Here is a 19,395-nt window from a genome sequence, read left to right as displayed (position 1 = left end):
AGAAATAACTAACAATGAAACAACGCAGCTGGGATTTGTTAGCTCAGTTCTGTCCTCTGCTCCAAGAAGCAGTAAGCTCCTCAGGAGCAGGAACCTTGCCTGTTTGTGTCCCAGGGCTCACAAAAGGCTTGGAATATGATTGACACACAAGACATATTGAAGGAACGAAGTCAAATAATATGAGCGTGGAATTAGAGATGTGAGTCTGCTCTGAGATCAAAGAATAATGGCTCGGTTTTACCCAGATTTGTCTTCACACATAGTTTAATACAGTAGCAGAAATAAAAACGAATTTTTCTATTAAAAAAAAAAAACAGCTAGAATTTGGCCATCAAGAACCTTAGATTCCGAGATGCAGACCTACTGAGTAATATTGTGTTGACACATATTCAAATCACAAAGGATCTGTTGTGGGTGTGACATAGTGTGCCCTCCTCAGAGTCGAAATCTAACATGTATGTGACAATTTCCTGTGTGGGTCATTGTGAAAGAAAAAGTGTCTCAATTCTGCCTAAAAACTGTTGAAGACCAAAAAGCAACGCTCAGGAAATACGTTAATGGCTTCTGACCATCAGCAGGAAAGATTAGAAGAACATGAAAAGAAACGCACCTGCAGGGACCATGGAAAGCAAACCGATAACTACACCAGCATGCACAGGGACTCTGCTACCGGTTTGAAAAGGCCTCCAAAATAGGACAAGGGAGAGAGTTGATGAGCACCAGCAATTAGGGCAGAGGCCATAGGAAGTCAGAGGAGGGAAGGGCTTAGAGGGATCAGATAATGATACCCCACATCAGCAAACCTTAGCTGACAAAGAACGCTTTTGTTTACCCCAGACAGCAATATTGTGAGTGGTCATTAACATTTGGAAAACACTCTACCATTTAAACACCCTTTCATACTAGTTATCTTAATTATTACCTGAATTTTTAGACATGATAAAACTGAACTTCAGAATCAGAGGACAGCTTATTCAGTAAGAGAGAGAGCTGGAATTCAAACTCAGGCCTTTAGATCGCTTGTCCAGCATTTCCATTCACACCAGGCGCCTCAGAGACCCTGGGGTCGTTCTTAATCTTACAAATGTAAGCAGCTTCCCATTAAGAGAGAAACCTGAGGCTCTCCTCTTCCCTCCTTGTCTTCAAGAAATAAACTTCTAGCCCAGGACGAATACGGAAAGAGCCTCACCCCAGAGATTGGGTTAGCAACTTCAGATGGAGATGGTTCCATTTCTGGAACTCATTCCTGTTTTAGTAACCAAATTAGACTTAGGAATCTTCAAAGACAAAAACCATGACTCTTTTTTTTTTTTTTTAATTCTTGCATCCTCTGACCCTTGGTATTCAAAAAATAGTTGTTGGAATTACTTAACGAATAAATAAATGAATATACATTTAAAACCATTAGAAATATCTTGAGGGCTCACCCCTCCAAAACAAAATACAAAGAATCAAACAATTCTGGGAACAATAAGTTATTTAACATTGTCATGGATTTTAAGTCATACAGAATTAAACCAGGACATTGACCCTACTCTGAAGACTCATGAGTCCCACGAACATTCACTGGGTCTTTCTATGTGCAAGTCGCTATGGATGAACACAAAGATGAGCAAGACAGATCCAGAATGTCAAGGAACTCACGCGTTAGCTGAAAAGATAACACCAACATGCATCCCGTGAATGAATCCACAGCAGAATATTACAAATCCTTCTCCCCTACACTCACAGAAAATTCTTTTCAAAGTACTTTGGGAGTACAAAGGAGAGGAGGGTAGTGTCATAAAGCAGGAACTTCGGTAAAGAAGACATAGGATTTCATCAGAAATTCTGAAATTAAAGATTTTCCCGAAACAAAACGCTTGGGCCATGGCAGATATGAGAAAGTTTGAAGGATTTTTTTTGGAGATAATCAGTTGTCCCATTTGATTAAAGCATCAGGGCATGAAGGAAAATAGCAGATGACATTTTGACACCCTTTCTGCCAACCTATCGGTGTCACACGCCAGTTCCTTATAGGAGCTCTACCTATAAAATATGAAACTCACTGAAATAACTTCCTACGCCCCAGCTCTCTCCATTCAGATCCTTTCACACTTGTTCTGTGATCGATAGAGACTTCCTGACCATCCTGTGCCCTTGATCCTTCGGTGTTCTACAATCAATGCCCTATCAGGTGACTTTCTTTCTTGCTTACTCAAACTCCTCCACACCCTTGTCCTTTTGATTATACCCTTCTCCACACCTCTAACCCCAAGTCCATCCCACAGACCTCTCTCTTGGATCCAGTGGCTGACTTCTAAGCACATCTGGAAAAAATCATACAGCTACACAATCACGCAGTCATGCAGATTGTCATCACCAAGAAATTATAGCTTCCCACCGAAACTTGTACACCACTCAGCCATTCTGGGCAGACTCCCCTTTCCATTTGCCTCTAAAACCACAGAACCTCCTCAAACCCCTGCTTAGTGCCAGTGTTCAGAGATGTTCTCATCTTCCGCTTGGTGCATCGGCAGGGTGTGGGGGAGAATGCTTCTCAGCATTCCTCCGTGATATGGTTTGGATGTGGGGTGTTGAGGCAGGAATGCTCAGAGGTAAGTGGTTAGAGTATGAGAGCTGTGGCTTCATGTCCATCCTGGTTTGGATGGATTGACCGGGTGGTAACCTGTGGGAAGCCATTCTGACACGTGATTGGGTGACTCCCGTTAAGGTCCTGAGGTGCTTTGGCTCTGTCGAAGCTTTCCCGACCCTTTCCTGATGAGAGAGCCCATCCGTGTGGGGGTGTGCCTGACCACTGACCCCGGGGACCCAATCACTGACCCTGACCTTGGAGTGCAGCCCCCCCTCAACCTTCATTGGATGGAATTCTCCCCTGAATCTCTTGTTCCCCAATAAAGGGCTACTCCCAGGCGTGTTCGCTCTCTCTCTCTCTCTCTCTCCTGCTAGCCCAGAGTAATCCTCGCTGCCCTGCTGGGCGGTTAGAGGAGGGAACCAGAGAGGGGAGCCGTCTCGGACCTAGCAATAGAAATAAGGTAACTGGTCTGTGTGTTTTATTTCGATCTCTTCTAACTAACTTTATGCCTAGAACCTCATTAATGAAACCACTGCGCAGGCCGCGTGGTAGAGTAACTGCCGGCAGGCAGGCCGTGGCAAGAAGAGATGGGTCACTGGGGGCCTGTCCTAGAAGGGTGCATCTGCCCTGTAGCCCCTTCCCCACCCCTTCTTTCCCTGCTCCCCGGCCAGCCGTGAGGGAAGCAGCTCCCTCTGCAGTGCTCCTCTCTCATGGTGCTCCCCCCAGGCTGAGGGCAATGGAGTGGGCCGTCCATGGACTGGACATGTAAAACCAAGAGCCCGAAATAAACTTGTCCCCCTCTGCGTTGCTCTTGTCAGGTATTTTGGGCACAGAATAAAGGGCTGACTAAAACACTCCCAAACCTAGGGACTCTCCCGACCTCCCCTGCTCCTCTCCCTTTCTACCTCTGTGAGTAATTCCATCCACCCATAAGTCGGGGACCTTGCCTACTGTTTGCATCTTCTCAACCCTATGCCTTTGACTTCTCACCCACCAGGTGCCCATCCACCTGGGGTTTCCTGTCCCTGTCAATAACTCCTTCCCCATGGCTTGTAAACTTCTGAGCTTCTTTTGTTTTTCAATCCTCCTGTGGCCCTAGAGACCCTCCTGCTGCCACTGCCTCCCTTCCCCCTTCACACTCAGTCTCATCAAATGAGGGATCCACACTCCCTGTCCCACTCTTCATCTCCCATTCTTATTAATTTTTTTTTTTTTTTTTGGTGGGAGAGGTACCAGGGATTGAACTCAGGGGCACTCAGTCACTAAGCCACACCCCCAGCCCTATTTTCTATTTCATTTAAAGACAGGGTCTCACGGAGTTGCTCAACATCTCGCCGTCGCTGAGGCTGGCTTTGAACTTGCCATCCTCCTGCCTCAGCCTCCTGCACCGCTGTGATTACAGGCAGGCACCTTTCGTCTCCCGTCCTTTCCTGGCCCATGGCCATCTGCCTCCTCCCTAACCCACACAGCAACTGCTCTGGCCAAGGTCTCCAAGGATATAACTAACTGCCCAATTCGGCCTGTGTCAGCCTGTCTTGTTCTCCGCCTCTCTGAAGTCGCTGACCTTGGCAACCTCTTCCTCCACCTTAGAAGTCTCTCTTCGTGAACTTCAGTAGAAACAGAGAGGTCTCCTGCTTCCTGATCATTTCTTTCTTCTGGGCTGGATCATCTTCCTGTACTTGTGTTTGTTTGTTTGTTTGTTGTTCGTTTGTTTTTGGTTGTGTTTCAGTACCAGGGATTGAACACTGGGGTGCTTAACCACTGAGCAAAATCCCCACCCTTTTTACTTTAATACAGAGTCATTTTAAATTTCTTAGAGCCTCTCTAAGTTGTCAAGGCGGGCCTCAAACTTGTGATCCTCCTGCCTCAGTCTCCCAAGTGGCTAGTATTACAGGTGTGTGCCACTGTGCCTGACCCCATTTGCCTTTTAAATACTGTTTATGCTCCTAAGTTGAGCTAGGTCAGGAACCACCAGGAACAGAGAATTTGCCTGTCTTGTTAACCACTATTGCTCCAGTGCTTAGGCAGCTTGCACATATTAAGACTCACCGTTCATAACTGTTTAATGAATGACTAAATGATCAAGGGACCATCTCTGCCCTCAAACAGCTTGCAGTCCAGTGAGGAAGACCATTAAGGAGATAGAAAGTGATAAAGTGCAGTAAGCATTATGACACAAGGAGCTATGGGGAACATGCAAAGAATACAGGACATGCCTAATTCCCTTAGCATCTAATGTCCCACTTACCTCAGACTCAATATGACCCATCTTGAACCATGATCTTGCCCTAAATTCCCTCCCAAAAAATGCTGTTCATTTTGTACTATCTTGGGGATGCTATCACCACCCACCTGGATACCAGGGTAGCCTCCTAGCAATCACCCTTAATGCCTCCTTTCCAACCTTCCACATCCAAACAGCAGCCAAGTTAGGGTGATTTTGCTTTCTCAGTACTTGGAAATTCCCTCTCCCCATCTCCACGGCCATCCCACTTTGGTCATTGCAATGGAAGCCTACTATGTCCTCTGCTTCTACTCTCTCTCCTCTCTAGGACATTTCCAAAATGTCTCTTGCTTAAAAGTCTTCCCGGAGACTGGGGACACACCTCAGTGGTAGAGCATTTGCCTAACATGCGTGAGGCCCTCTGTTTGATCCCCAGTACCAAAAAAAAAAAAAAAAAAAAAATCACCAGCTTGTGATGCATAACTCTTGGGTTACACTCCAGATTTCTACACATAGCTCTTAACAGTCTGACCCTTGTCTCCCCAGACTCTGGTCACAGGTTTCTGCCTCACATTTACCAACATCTCAGTCCACAAAGCCCAGTACGACCGAGCCCCCTGCACACCCATGAGCACATTGTTTCATCCTCCGTAGGCTTGCACAAGCCACCTGTGAAACTTCCTCTGAAGACACTGCAAAGGCCAAGCACTCCACACAAATTAGCCCTTAATCACACACAACTATCCCTCCACTTCACAGACAGGAAGAGAGCAGATAAGTAAGTGGCCCACTAATGATTGAAGCACTGGGGTTTGAACCCCATGAGGTCCAGACTCCTCAGCCGTGAATACAGGGCCATGCTGCCGGGCTTCACCCGGCTTGGCCACGTGCCTATCCACCGGCGCTTTCTCACCCACCCTCAACACCCATCTTGGACATCACATTTTCCACAACACTTTCCCGTAGTTGACCCCTGTTTCCTCCTCAGCATCGTCACTGTGCCTTAATGACAACCCGCCATCACATTTGTCACACTGTATTGTGTCCACTTAAGGACTACCCTGGACTGTGGAAATTCCCCCACTTATTTCCAGAACAGCTCGTTCACTCACTGGACCTCACTTTTGTCTCTCGATGCCCGTTGACCGTTCTCGCTCGTTCTCAACTCCTCGCCCACTTTAGCCCTTCAGTTTGACCCACGGCTACCTACTTTACCAAAGCTACCTTTGCAGCAACTGTCCTGAACTTTACCTCCTTTGACTTAGAACAGCTCTTCTGCATGGCCCTGGGGGGTGGCACCATTAGGTCCTAACTGGAGAGGGCTGATTCCCCGACCTTGCTGTGAACAATGCACACTTATTCGGTTTATTCTTTGGTTTCACTCAAGTCACCTCGTAGAAAAGGAGTTATTGAATGACTAAATGTCTTAAAGAAAATCAGAAAACCAAATATCTAGGTTTAAGAGGAGCAAAAACATTGATTACGTTGGACTGTGGTTCTTCACTCCCAGGGTTCCACCATTTACCAACTCAGCTAATACCCACGTAACCTCATCTTTTATTTCCAGTTAGCAGTTGGCTTACTTCGCCACCCCCTCTTAGTCCCTGTAGTTCTTCCAGACCTCATCGCCTCTACTTACTTGTGGTATCCTGGGATCTGCTTCATGATTTTGATTTGTCATTCCTTCATGGTCCTCTATTTGCAAATACTCTCCCAAAACTCTTCTGAATGGCTAATTCTCTATATGCTTCTAATTTCAGCTTCCCAAGAACAAAAGGACTGTCCTCATCACTTCTTTTCATGTCATGTCATGAGATATCCACTACTGGCCATCCTGTGGCGTGACAGTCTTTGAGTCCAGAGCTAACCTCAATTTGGTCAGCCAGGACAATAAGCACAAGGTCAAGTCATGAACAACTTGCCCACCAGCAAGAGGCATTTTCCCTAAACCAAGACTCTGGTGTGGAAGGGCCCATGATTGAGGTATGGACTAATTTAGGCTAATGGTTTATCAATAGCTTTGATTGTAGATTTTTATGAGAATCAGATAAAAACGATGGATCCTTCCACGGGGGTTGGGTGATTCTGTTAGTGGAAATCTTCCTATATAACTTTAGCGTATTAAAGAATCCTAGCAGCCATCCACAGAATGCCCTCCACCACACCACATGGGCCTAAAGTCTATCCACAGGCCTCCTCAAAGGCAGGCACCACATCACGCTCGAGTCTGCATCCATAGTGACCAGCTCTGAACTTGGCACTTAGTAGGCTCCCCAAGACATTTGTCAAATGAATAAACTGAAAATGGAATCAAACATTTAATTACAGTTAAAGATGTTGTTCAGAGCCAGATGGAGGCTAAGAAGTCTGACTTTGATAGAAAGGCATTCGGGAAGCCATTCTGTTTTGTTTCTGTTGTGTTGTGTTTTGATCTGAAATAGGCAGTTGACCAAAGCTGCAAGATAGGAAAATGTGTTTTTAACCCATAATAGAACAGACTGGGCGGCAAGAGGCCAGTTAGAAAACTGGGGGAAAGGGAGAATGAAAATCTAAACTAGAAGAGTGAAAGTGGGAATAGAATAATGGGGAACAGATCGGAGAGAAATATCAGTAAAATTAAACTGATATTAATCTGTTCTTGATGGAATTGTGGCTGTGAAAGAGATTTACAGTCTAAACCGTGGTTCTAATGTTCTCACGTAGGGAAAATGAAAGAAGGGCCGTGCCCTTGGCAGAGATGGAGAAGCCAGGAAGAAACAGGCTTAAGGAAAGCAGTTCTTCTTGAATCATTGAGTGTGAAGCACAGGTGGGACTTTGGAGTGGGTTCCTAAACAAGCAACAGAAAATGTGGGTCTGGAGTAGCTGCAAATAGAGATGAGAGTTGGGCTTTATGTGCTCAGGGACCTGGGAGAGCAGGTACCAGGAAGCACTCTACAAAACGTCTCACAGTCCATTATCTTTCATTTGCATCTATACTGTAGGGGTTTTGGTTGTTTTGCTTTTGTTTGGTTTGGGTTTGGGTCCCCCCACCCCCAGTACTGGGAATTGAACTCAGGGCCAATTTACCACTAAGCTACATCCACAGCTGCCCCCCAACCTTTTTTTTTTTTTTTGACAGGGTCACTAAATTGCCACTAAATTCGAGGCTGGCCTTGAATTTGTAATCCTTTTGCCTCAGACTCCCAAATAGCTGGGATTACAGGCCTGCACCACTGTGCCTGCCTGCTCTGCAGTTTTGTTTGTTTGAATTTTTTTTTTTTTTTTTAGTTGTAGATGGACACAGTACCTTTGTTTTGTTTTGTTTTGTTTTTATGTGGTGCTGACGATTGCACCCAGTGCCTCTCAAATGCTAGGCAAGCGCTCTACCAGCCTTACTCTGCAGTTTTGAAGCCCTCTCAAAGCCATCATTTTATTCGACAGTGGAAACAACCATATGAAGTTGACCCATTGCGGATAGGGAGATGGAGGCTCAGATGGTGAAGGGTTTGTCAAAAATAGTGCACTGAAGTAGGCTGGGGTTGTGGCTCCGCCTTAGAGCGCTCACCCGGCACATGCGAGGCCCTGGGTTCGATCCTCAGGACCACACAAAAATATATAAAATAAAGGAACTGTGTCCAACTATAACTAAAAATTAAATATTAAAAATGTATTGCACCAAACTGACAGACCCAGAATTAGAACCCCAAGCTTCTCATTCTTAATATAACTTCCAACTCTCCTGGATCTGCACAGATAAATGCCTTACGAGCGAGGGTCAACTTTTAATTGCAGTAGTTCAGTTTGGTTTTTGTCTGTTTGTTGCCAGTTTATGGTTTGATAGAATGATGGCAGTACCCCCTTGGCGATCCACCTGGCAGTAACTCACACTGTTCATTAAGGGTCTTCAGTGTGGACGAACAGATAGCCCTGGCTCCTGGGGAACCGGCTTCCCACAGCCCTGACCTACCCTCTTAACACTCTGGTTTCCCTGTTTCTGGGGATGGACCCAGGGCCTCGCCCTGCTGGAAAGCGCTCTACCCTGAGCTGCACCCTAGTTCTCCCCGGTTTTGGAGGGACTTTTCTGCCTGTGGAACCTGAACGTGCAGAGTGGCTCCTCCGTGGAGAAGACCAGACGGGGCAGACTTCCCGAGGGTCGGGACCTTCGGGGTTCACGGGACAGGGGAGAGGGGGTGGCCCAAGTCTGGAGGACGGGGGTGTGGGTCTAAGGCGGGGCTGCGGGCGGCAGGCCGAGACTCGCGGAGGGGCGGCGCTGGGCGGCGCTGGGCGGCGGGGCGGGGCGGGGCAGGGCGTGGCAGGGCGTGGCCGGCCAGGGGACCCGCCGCCCGGCAGCCCGCAGTCCGACGCCGCCCCGCTCCGCTGCAGCCCGACTTCCACCCGGTCTTCCTCCTGAGTGGAAAGGAAGGCTCCCTGAGCTCCGTGCGCACGTGGCCGAAACTGACCTGGGACAGTAAGTGACGTGGCGATTAGGGAGAAGGAGCCCTAAATCGCGTCTGTCGGGACGGCCTGCGGGGACGCCCGGTGCTCGGGTTTTCCCAGTGCGGGAAGTTGGGGCGGGGAGGGACCGCGCCAGGCCCACCGCTGCCCGAGCCCCGCGGCAGGGGAGCGGCCACCAGGGCTCCCGGCCGCAGGGTGCGGCCACTCGGGCTCCCGGCCGCTTCGGCTCTGGCCCCGGAGAGGACCGAAGGCCGAGATTTCACTTTCTGTACCTGTTGCCTCCCGCCTCCGCCGCCACTGGCCTCCCAGATGACCAGGACAGCCCGGAGACAGGCCAAAGAAGGGGCGGCTGGGATGGGGAGGCGGCCCGGGGCACCCCTGCGGACCAAAAAGGGAACGTTTTGAAACTCGGCCATCGAGTCCTCGGGGAAAACCCGAGTTTCCGTGAGCAGCGGCAAAAGGCCAGACCCAAAGGGACCGAGACCCAGTCCTGTCGCCGCCGGGACCGCAGCCAGGAGGGAGGAACCCGGCCGGGCCTGTTCCTTTCACCCCCTGGCCTCCTTTCACCCCTGGCCTCCCTCCTTTCACCCCTGGTCTCGGGCGCCCTCTGCATCACGGTTCTGCCCGGCCCCTTCCATTCTCCACGCCCAGCCTTTTGCCTTCCCATCAACCCAACTCCCAGGTCTACTCCCCTTCCTGGTCTGGGGAAGTTAGCAAACTTCCGCCTGGGCTGCTGCCCACCGGACGGATTGTGCATTTCCACGCGCTGGAACAGAGTCAGAAGAACCACGATGCCAGGGCGGTGGGGGGCGCCTGTGGTCCCCGATGTGAGACCCTCAGCAATTTAGGGAGAACCTGCTGCAGAATAAAGCAGGGAGAGCTGGGGCTGTAGCTCCGTGGTAAAGCTCTCCTGGGTTCAGTGCCCAGTACCAAAAAGAAAAGGAGCACGTGGAGTTTATATGAAAATCAAATTTAAGCGTCCATTGATGAAGTTGTATAGGAAGAGCCACGCCCTTTGGTTTAGGATCTGTCTGCAGTTGTTACTGGGCTACAACGGCAGAGTGACAGAAACCTTATGGCCAAAAAGGTCTGAAGTCTCTTCCAACTGGCCCTTTACAAAGAGAGAGAGAGACAGAGAGAGAGAGAGATCCCCAACCCCTCCTGTTTGCCCTTTTCCCTCTTCTCCTTTCCATGCAAAAGGGTAATCACATGTTGTGACAAAGCAGGATGACTGTCTTGAGGGAGGTAGATGAGACAATGAATCTCTGAGGGGGTGGAGGAAGGGTTTGGGTTAAGAATGAGAACTGTAATAATTGAGTCTTTTTTTTTTTTAGAGAGAGGGGGAGAGAGAGAGAGAGAGAGAGAGAGAATTTTTTTTATATTTATTTTTTAGTTATAGGCGGACACAACATTTTTGTTGGTATGTGGTGCTGAGGATCGAACCCGGGCCGCACGCATGCCAGGCGAGCGCGCTACCGCTGAGCCACATCCCCAGCCCGAGTCTTTTTTTTTTCTGTGTTACTTCTTTTCTACATAATTTTTTTATCTTGATATTTTACTTTTGCTTTCCTCAGATGTTAAGTGCTTAGCGAGTGTGTATCTTTCCAGTTCTTTCACAGTATCTGTTCATCGTATTGTTTCCTCCCTGCTATCACAGTCTCCACCAAGTAAAACTGCAGCTCAGGGACACATTCAGAGCACTGATTCTCCTCTCCTTAGCCACTGTCCCCCTTGGGCAAAGCTTTCCCATCTCTGGGCCTCCTCAGGAACTGTCTCCAAGCCCCCTTGAGCTCTACAAATTGCACAGTTCCACTTCTGAAATTTGATAAGTGGGCTTCACTTGCTTTGGAGAGTTACCTCTGGAGCAGGAAGTGCAAAGAGGTCTTCATTTTCTCCTGTAGCTGATGGGAACCATTTTCAAGAGAGAGAAAAAAAATAGTTGAAATTACCATCAACACTAATGTTTAGGATAAAAGAAATGTAAAACAGAAAGTCACTTTTAAACTGGAAAATCAAAGCAATCTGAATTCTGCAAGGAAAGGAACAGGAGAAGCCCCTGTAGGTATAGAAAAGGTACAAAGGCGTGATCCTCAACCAAGAACCTCTTCCCTCTCTCTGGTCCACCCCCCCCACCCACCCAGCCAACCCTTTTTTTGTGTCATCTGATATACTAGTGAGATAGTGAGATTTTAGTTCTGATAAGAAAAGTGTGTTGTGCAAACACATCTGTTTCTAGGCTGTGGTATTTTGTATTTCCTCCAAACCATGACTTTTCTTGAAAAAACAAAACAAGAAAAGCGGAGGGGCTTCTCCAACATTGTGCTGTTGGAAAAGGATCTACCTCTAGAAGGTTCAGGGACTCTAAATGCACTGAGATGCAGTGAACAGCAGCCTCTCAGCTGGGCTGGTCCAGTGCCTAGGGAGACAGAGAACAGCCACTGTGGAACTAAGGTCTCAGGCTGGTTCTTAGCCCGTGTTAATTACAGGACCTGAAAGTCTCCGGCTCTGGGTTCCAGGAAGTCCATCCTAAGGACAAACTACAGGCTAAAGGCTAGGTGGCAACCCTCACCATCCAAACACAAATATTGCTAAAGCCGGAAGATAAAGCCTCAGAGGAAGGGTGTGGCCCTGCAGTTCTGCCCCTGTCCACCAGGGGCAGCACAACAGCTGTACACTCCAGGGCCAGGGCCTTGCTGGAATGAGCCTACTCAGGCCCAAAGAATTTCCTGTGAGCAAAGTAGAGTCCAGCACAAGATTTTAAACTCCTGCCCTTCCTGGTGCAACCGCAGCCTGGGCTCAGCTCTGTAATGAGAAGTCCCGCCAAGCCTGTGGGAATTAGAGGCACATCGGAAGGGAAAGGAGCCAAGACCAAGGTCTACAGATAGGGACCTGGAGGCCCTGATTTTAGGGGTGGCTCTGCCAAGCGTATTCCCTCACAGGTAAAATTAATGTCGCCTCTCAAATATGAAATTCACTTTTGAAATTCACTTTTGAACATCTAGAATGTTCTTATCTCCCACCCCATACACAATTTCAGCTATGTTCTTAGTTTTGTTTTGTTTTTTCAAGAAAATCTGTGAATCCCAGGGATTTGGTATTACTTTTTCTTTAGTACTGGGGGTTGAACTTGGGGGCACTCGACCCCTGAGCCACATCCCCAGCCCTATTTTGTGTTTTATTTAGAGACAGGGTCTCACTGAGTTGCTTAGTGCCTCACTTTTGCTGAGGCTGGCTTTGAACTTGAAATGTTTGGTGTCCTTGTGGATTCGTGGACATATAGCTATACATCTGTTTACTCACATTTTCTAAAAATATCAGTAAGCCCTCATCTAAGCAGTCTCCTACTTCCAGACATACCTCAGTGCTCCATATGTACCCTCACTACCTTCTCATGTGAAATAAACATATGAGAAGTATGGATTTCTACGGCTTGCTTGGCCCCCTTAGGCCCCTGAAAAATGACCTGGTATTTTAGGAAGCTGCTCTGACCCAAAATGAGGAGGTGAGATTCTCCAGTGTGTTCCCCAGTGTCCAACCCTTGACAATTTGCCTGTGTCTGAACCCTTCTTTTTTTTCTCCAAAGGCAAACATGCCCCACCCCACAGAGACTGAGCGGTGCATCGAGTCCCTGATTGCCGTTTTCCAGAAGTATGCTGGGAAGGATGGGAACAACAGCACCATCTCCAAGGGGGAGTTCCTGAGCTTCATGCATACGGAACTGGCTGCCTTCACAAAGGTACTGGTGCTGATCCCCACCCGTCTGCCCACAACAGGAAATAAGACCCGAGGACCAGCAGCTGGCTCCCCCACATTTGTGCCCCCTTCTCACTCACTCCAATCTCAGTGGTCCATGGAACCGCCCATACTGAGTCCCTGGGCCTGGGCGAGCTCTGCACAGCTGCTAAAGAGCCTTTTCTTTGAAGTGAGATGTGCTTTAGGAATCCAGATGTACACACTGCATGAGCAGGGAATGGTGATTTGTTTTTTGAAATCACTTCATGTTTAATGGGTTACTTATTGGAGTTTCATGCGACACTTGAAAGAAATGTTCTACTGGATTTACAAAGTCTGGTAACCCCAAGAGTCACAGAAAGAACCCTGGACCAGGAATGGGAAAGCCTGCTTTAAGCCCAGATCTGCCCTGAACCATGTCCCTTCACCTCTTTGAGTCTGTGTCTGCATGAGGAAAATGGGAATATTAATAACCCCTTTCCTGTTCCTGATACCCCAGTGAGAATAGATGTGGTGGCATACTTGGAAACGCCTCAGGAATTACAGTGTAAAGATATTGTTGTCTTTCTAGAACCAGAAGGATCCTGGTGTCCTTGACCGCATGATGAAGAAGCTGGATCTCAACAGTGATGGACAACTAGATTTCCAAGAATTTCTCAACCTCATTGGTGGCTTAGCCGTGGCTTGCCATGACTCCTTCATGAAATCTGCCCAACCCCAGAAGCGTATGTGAGGCCCCCATGAGCCTGGCCTCAAAACCTCCCTCTTCCCTCGAGTCACCCCGTCATTCCAGCCCCCACACACCCGGAGCCCACCACCTCCACCACACTGGGGAGCCCACTCCTGCTCGTGATAATAAAATAATCTTTTTTTTTTAAACACACACTTGAGAGTCCGTAAATTTGTGTGAGAGAGGGTGGAGTGTGGGGAGAATGTATGTCAGATAAACGGAAGCCGTTACCAGGAGCAGCCCTCGTTCAGTATAAAGACGCTTCTTAGGTATATGCATAATCATGACTAATGACACAAGCATCATCGTCCCCAAATCACTCAGACTACTGGGGAGATGTCATCTATTGTCATCATTTACTCATGTCTTTCCACCCCTGCCACAGCACTGTCATGGACCCTAAGGACACGTTCCGCAAGACAGAGGAGTTCCCGCCATCCATGAGCTTACTTTCCTGAGGGGGGAGAGAACAAGGAGTGAATAACACACCAACCCACAAAGGGCCGCGTCATGGGTCCCGGGAGGGGAGGACGACGTCATGGTACAGGTGTGGCAGGGTCAGGGAGGACCATTCTGAGGAGAGCTGAAGGTCAGCAGAGCAAACATGGAAAGGAGCCAAGAGCACTTTGGTCCCTCCGGGCACAGGGGTCCTCAGGTGGGGAGGGCTGGGACCTGAGGAACGGACGAAGGCCAGCCTCCCCAGGTCGTCATGCCTGGTTGGGGGTTCCTTGTTTGTTGGAGTTAGTGCCAAACCCTCTGCAAAGGCAGCAGGGAGCGAGCCCAGAAAGGGCTGGCCCAGGGCTCAGGTAACAACTGGAAGGGGAGAGGGGAAGTGGGGATTGAGGGAAAGAGAGAGAAGCCCTTGCCAGATGGAGACCGGATCTAGGAGTAGGACCAGCCCTGCTGTCTCTGTCAGATGCACAGAACCTCCAGCGTATGCCTGCATCAGATCTACTAGAACAAAAGCACGATCAATTTAAATGTCACCAGATCCAAAGACCCCGTAAGATGTGCTCACAATTGATTTATGGCTAGTCTGCCTGACCCCCAGTATCAATTGACTGACAAGGGACTTGATTAAAAAAAACAAACTTGCCTGGGAACTTGCACATTTCCCAGGAAAATCTCCTGTACAGTCAGAGAGCTCAACCCAGGTGAGTCACTCCTCAGAGGCAGCGGGTGTCTGCACCCTGCCTTTGTGCACCTTGGCTCTGCTGCCCTTCAGTAAATCCTTGCTTGCGCCTTGCTTTCAGCACATCCTGAAACTCTTTTCAGCAGAACCCACTTGGCTGAGCGTCCCACGGCTTCCTTGGAGGGACATCCTCAGACCCCTGATAGTAACAGGATCATCCCTAAGAAGCGCTGGGGGAAAGCAGTGTACTTCCAGAGAGCCTGAGTTTTAAATAATTAGGGGAAAAAAAACCTCTCTGGATCATGGTTAATTCCTGTGTAAGTAGAAGGGGTCACACCATTTCTGAGGTGGTTTGGGGCTCTAATATTCTAAAATGAAAGCTAGTGTCTCAGACTAGCAGGTCCCAAATTTTTCAGGTAGAATTGTGACTAGCTTTCAGATATCTGAGTCCCTTAATTTGTTGGCTGCACAACAGGAGGATCTGTAGTCACTGAGTCTTCATATTCCCTTGAGGGGTACACCCTGTCTGGAAAGAAGTGTCATCCCAAAGAACACTGTGGCAGGAAGAGATGGAAGAACAGCAGGCAGCGAAGGTCATACTCGTCTAATTGCTATTCTACCAAGAAATCACTGGCCCTGGCCTGGAGATGGGAATCAAAGGAACTCACCAGGAAATCTTTGCTTGCTTGGTGCTCTCAAATTGTGACAAGTAAGATCCACTGGCACCAAGCTTGTGACTCAAGAGTCAAAGAGCAAACCCCTATGGAGGGCCTCCTATGAACAAGGTGAGCTGTAGAGAGACACCGGGGGAGGAGGTGACGAGCTCAGTGGGAGTGCATTGCATTGGAGGTGCCATTGGAGGTCCACTGTGTTGGAGGTGCCACTGGGAGGTCCACTGTGTTGGAGGTGCCACTGGAGGTCCACTGTGTTGGAGGTGCCACTGGAGGTCCACTGTGTTGGAGGTGCCATTAGGAGGTCCACTGTGTTGGAGGTGCCATTGGAGGTCCACTGTGTTGGAGGTGCCATTGGAGGTCCACTGTGTTGGAGGTGCCACTGGGAGGTCCACTGTGTTGGAGGTGCCACTGGAGGTCCACTGTGTTGGAGGTGCCACTGGGAGGTCCACTGTGTTGGAGGTGCCACTGGGAGGTCCACTGTGTTGGAGGTGCCACTGGAGGTCCACTGTGTTGGAGGTGCCACTGGAGGTCCACTGTGTTGGAGGTGCCACTGGGAGGTCCACTGTGTTGGAGGTGCCACTGGGAGGTCCACTGTGTTGGAGGTGCCACTGGAGGTCCACTGTGTTGGAGGTGCCACTGGGAGGTCCACTGTGTTGGAGGTGCCACTGGGAGGTCCACTGTGTTGGAGGTGCCACTGGAGGTCCACTGTGTTGGAGGTGCCACTGGAGGTCCACTGTGTTGGAGGTGCCACTGGAGGTCCACTGTGTTGGAGGTGCCACTGGAGGTCCACTGTGTTGGAGGTGCCACTGGAGGTCCACTGTGTTGGAGGTGCCACTGGAGGTCCACTGTGTTGGAGGTGCCACTGGAGGTCCACTGTGTTGGAGGTGCCACTGGAGGTCCACTGTGTTGGAGGTGCCACTGGGAGGTCCACTGTGTTGGAGGTGCCACTGGAGGTCCACTGTGTTGGAGGTGCCACTGGGAGGTCCACTGTGTTGGAGGTGCCATTGGAGGTCCACTGTGTTGGAGGTGCCATTGGAGGTCCACTGTGTTGGAGGTGCCATTAGGAGGTCCACTGTGTTGGAGGTGCCATTGGAGGTCTATTGTGTTGGAGGTGCCATTGGAGGTCCACTGTGTTGGAGGTGCCATTGGAGGTCTATTGTGTTGGAGGTGCCACTGGGAGGTCCACTGTGTTGGAGGTGCCACTGGAGGTCCACTGTGTTGGAGGTGCCACTGGGAGGTCCACTGTGTTGGAGGTGCCACTGGAGGTCCACTGTGTTGGAGGTGCCACTGGAGGTCCACTGTGTTGGAGGTGCCACTGGGAGGTCCACTGTGTTGGAGGTGCCACTGGAGGTCCACTGTGTTGGAGGTGCCACTGGAGGTCCACTGTGTTGGAGGTGCCACTGGGAGGTCCACTGTGTTGGAGGTGCCACTGGAGGTCCACTGTGTTGGAGGTGCCACTGGGAGGTCCACTGTGTTGGAGGTGCCATTGGAGGTCCACTGTGTTGGAGGTGCCATTGGAGGTCCACTGTGTTGGAGGTGCCATTGGAGGTCCACTGTGTTGGAGGTGCCATTGGAGGTCCACTGTGTTGGAGGTGCCATTGGAGGTCCACTGTGTTGGAGGTGCCATTAGGAGGTCCACTGTGTTGGAGGTGCCATTGGAGGTCCACTGTGTTGGAGGTGCCATTAGGAGGTCCACTGTGTTGGAGGTGCCATTGGAGGTCTATTGTGTTGGAGGTGCCATTGGAGGTCCACTGTGTTGGAGGTGCCATTGGAGGTCTATTGTGTTGGAGGTGCCATTGGAGGTCTATTGTGTTGGAGGTGCCACTGGGAGGTCCACTGTGTTGGAGGTGCCATTAGGAGGTCCACTGTGTTGGAGGTGCCATTGGAGGTCCATTGTGTTGGAGGTGCCATTGGAGGTCCACTGTGTTGGAGGTGCCATTGGAGGTCCATTGTGTTGGAGGTGCCATTGGAGGTCCACTGTGTTGGAGGTGCCATTGGAGGTCTATTGTGTTGGAGGTGCCACTGGGAGGTCTACTGTGTTGGAGGTGCCATTGGAGGTCCACTGTGTTGGAGGTGCCATTGGAGGTCCACTGTGTTGGAGGTGCCATTAGGAGGTCCACTGTGTTGGAGGTGCCACTGGGAGGTCCACTGTGTTGGAGGTGCCATTAGGAGGTCCACTGTGTTGGAGGTGCCACTGGGAGGTCCACTGTGTTGGAGGTGCCACTGGGAGGTCCACTGTGTTGGAGGTGCCACTGGGAGGTCCACTGTGTTGGAGGTGCCATTGGAGGTCCACTGTGTTGGAGGTGCCATTGGAGGTCCACTGTGTTGGAGGTGCCACTGGGAGGTCCACTGTGTTGGAGGTGCCATTGGAGGTCCACTGTGTTGGAGGTGCCACTGGGAGGTCCACTGTGTTGGAGGTGCCACTGGAGGTCCACTGTGTTGGAGGTGCCACTGGGAGGTCCACTGTGTTGGAGGTGCCATTGGAGGTCCACTGTGTTGGAGGTGCCATTGGAGGTCCATTGTGTTGGAGGTGCCATTGGAGGTCCACTGTGTTGGAGGTGCCATTAGGAGGTCCACTGTGTTGGAGGTGCCATTGGAGGTCTATTGTGTTGGAGGTGCCATTGGAGGTCTATTGTGTTGGAGGTGCCACTGGAGGTCCACTGTGTTGGAGGTGCCATTGGAGGTCCACTGTGTTGGAGGTGCCATTGGAGGTCCACTGTGTTGGAGGTGCCATTGGAGGTCCACTGTGTTGGAGGTGCCATTAGGAGGTCCATTGTGTTGGAGGTGCCACAGGGAGGTCCACTGTGTTGGAGGTGCCATTGGAGGTCCACTGTGTTGGAGGTGCCATTAGGAGGTCCATTGTGTTGGAGGTGCCATTGGAGGTCTATTGTGTTGGAGGTGCCGTTGGAGGTCCATTGTGTTGGAGGTGCCATTGGGAGGTCCACTGTGTTGGAGGTGCCGTTGGAGGTCCACTGTGTTGGAGGTGCCATTGGAGGTCCACTGTGTTGGAGGTGCCATTAGGAGGTCCATTGTGTTGGAGGTGCCACTGGGAGGTCCACTGTGTTGGAGGTGCCATTGGAGGTCCACTGTGTTGGAGGTGCCATTGGAGGTCCACTGTGTTGGAGGTGCCACTGGGAGGTCCACTGTGTTGGAGGTGCCACTGGAGGTCCACTGTGTTGGAGGTGCCATTAGGAGGTCCACTGTGTTGGAGGTGCCATTGGAGGTCCATTGTGTTGGAGGTGCCATTAGGAGGTCCACTGTGTTGGAGGTGCCATTGGAGGTCCATTGTGTTGGAGGTGCCATTGGAGGTCCACTGTGTTGGAGGTGCCATTGGAGGTCCATTGTGTTGGAGGTGCCATTGGAGGTCCACTGTGTTGGAGGTGCCATTGGAGGTCTATTGTGTTGGAGGTGCCACTGGGAGGTCTACTGTGTTGGAGGTGCCATTGGAGGTCCACTGTGTTGGAGGTGCCATTGGAGGTCCACTGTGTTGGAGGTGCCATTAGGAGGTCCACTGTGTTGGAGGTGCCACTGGGAGGTCCACTGTGTTGGAGGTGCCATTAGGAGGTCCACTGTGTTGGAGGTGCCACTGGGAGGTCCACTGTGTTGGAGGTGCCACTGGGAGGTCCACTGTGTTGGAGGTGCCACTGGGAGGTCCACTGTGTTGGAGGTGCCATTGGAGGTCCACTGTGTTGGAGGTGCCATTGGAGGTCCACTGTGTTGGAGGTGCCACTGGGAGGTCCACTGTGTTGGAGGTGCCATTGGAGGTCCACTGTGTTGGAGGTGCCACTGGGAGGTCCACTGTGTTGGAGGTGCCACTGGAGGTCCACTGTGTTGGAGGTGCCACTGGGAGGTCCACTGTGTTGGAGGTGCCATTGGAGGTCCACTGTGTTGGAG

The 19,395-nt window shown here is 50.3% G+C and overlaps 1 protein-coding gene across 1 annotated transcript; it reads left to right on the top strand.

The window, feature by feature from the left end:
* Window positions 1-9,088: 9,088 nt before the first annotated feature.
* Window positions 9,089-13,848, top strand: S100A11 (S100 calcium binding protein A11). The gene is made up of 3 exons (XM_081306671.1): window positions 9,089-9,246; window positions 12,817-12,969; window positions 13,537-13,848. The coding sequence occupies exons 2-3, from the start codon at window positions 12,823-12,825 to the stop codon at window positions 13,696-13,698; spliced, it is 309 nt and encodes a 102-aa protein (XP_081162797.1). The 5' UTR covers window positions 9,089-9,246; window positions 12,817-12,822; the 3' UTR covers window positions 13,699-13,848.
* Window positions 13,849-19,395: the final 5,547 nt, after the last annotated feature.

Source organism: Spermophilus citellus (genome assembly GCF_964194105.1).
Source record: "Spermophilus citellus genome assembly, chromosome: 9".
In the NCBI taxonomy this organism is placed as follows: domain Eukaryota; kingdom Metazoa; phylum Chordata; class Mammalia; order Rodentia; family Sciuridae; genus Spermophilus; species Spermophilus citellus.
The sequence above is the reverse complement of the archived record's forward strand: the minus strand, read 5'-3'. Positions and strand labels throughout refer to the sequence as shown.

What these genes read in the sequence shown, in the direction of transcription:
- S100A11 (XM_081306671.1), top strand. Translation starts at nt 12,823, where the DNA reads ATGCCCCACCCCACAGAGACTGAGCGGTGCATCGAGTCCCTGATTGCC. An exon ending in AACTGGCTGCCTTCACAAAG is followed by an intron (nt 12,970 to 13,536) that starts GTACTGGTGCTG and finishes TTGTCTTTCTAG; the next exon opens with AACCAGAAGGATCCTGGTGT.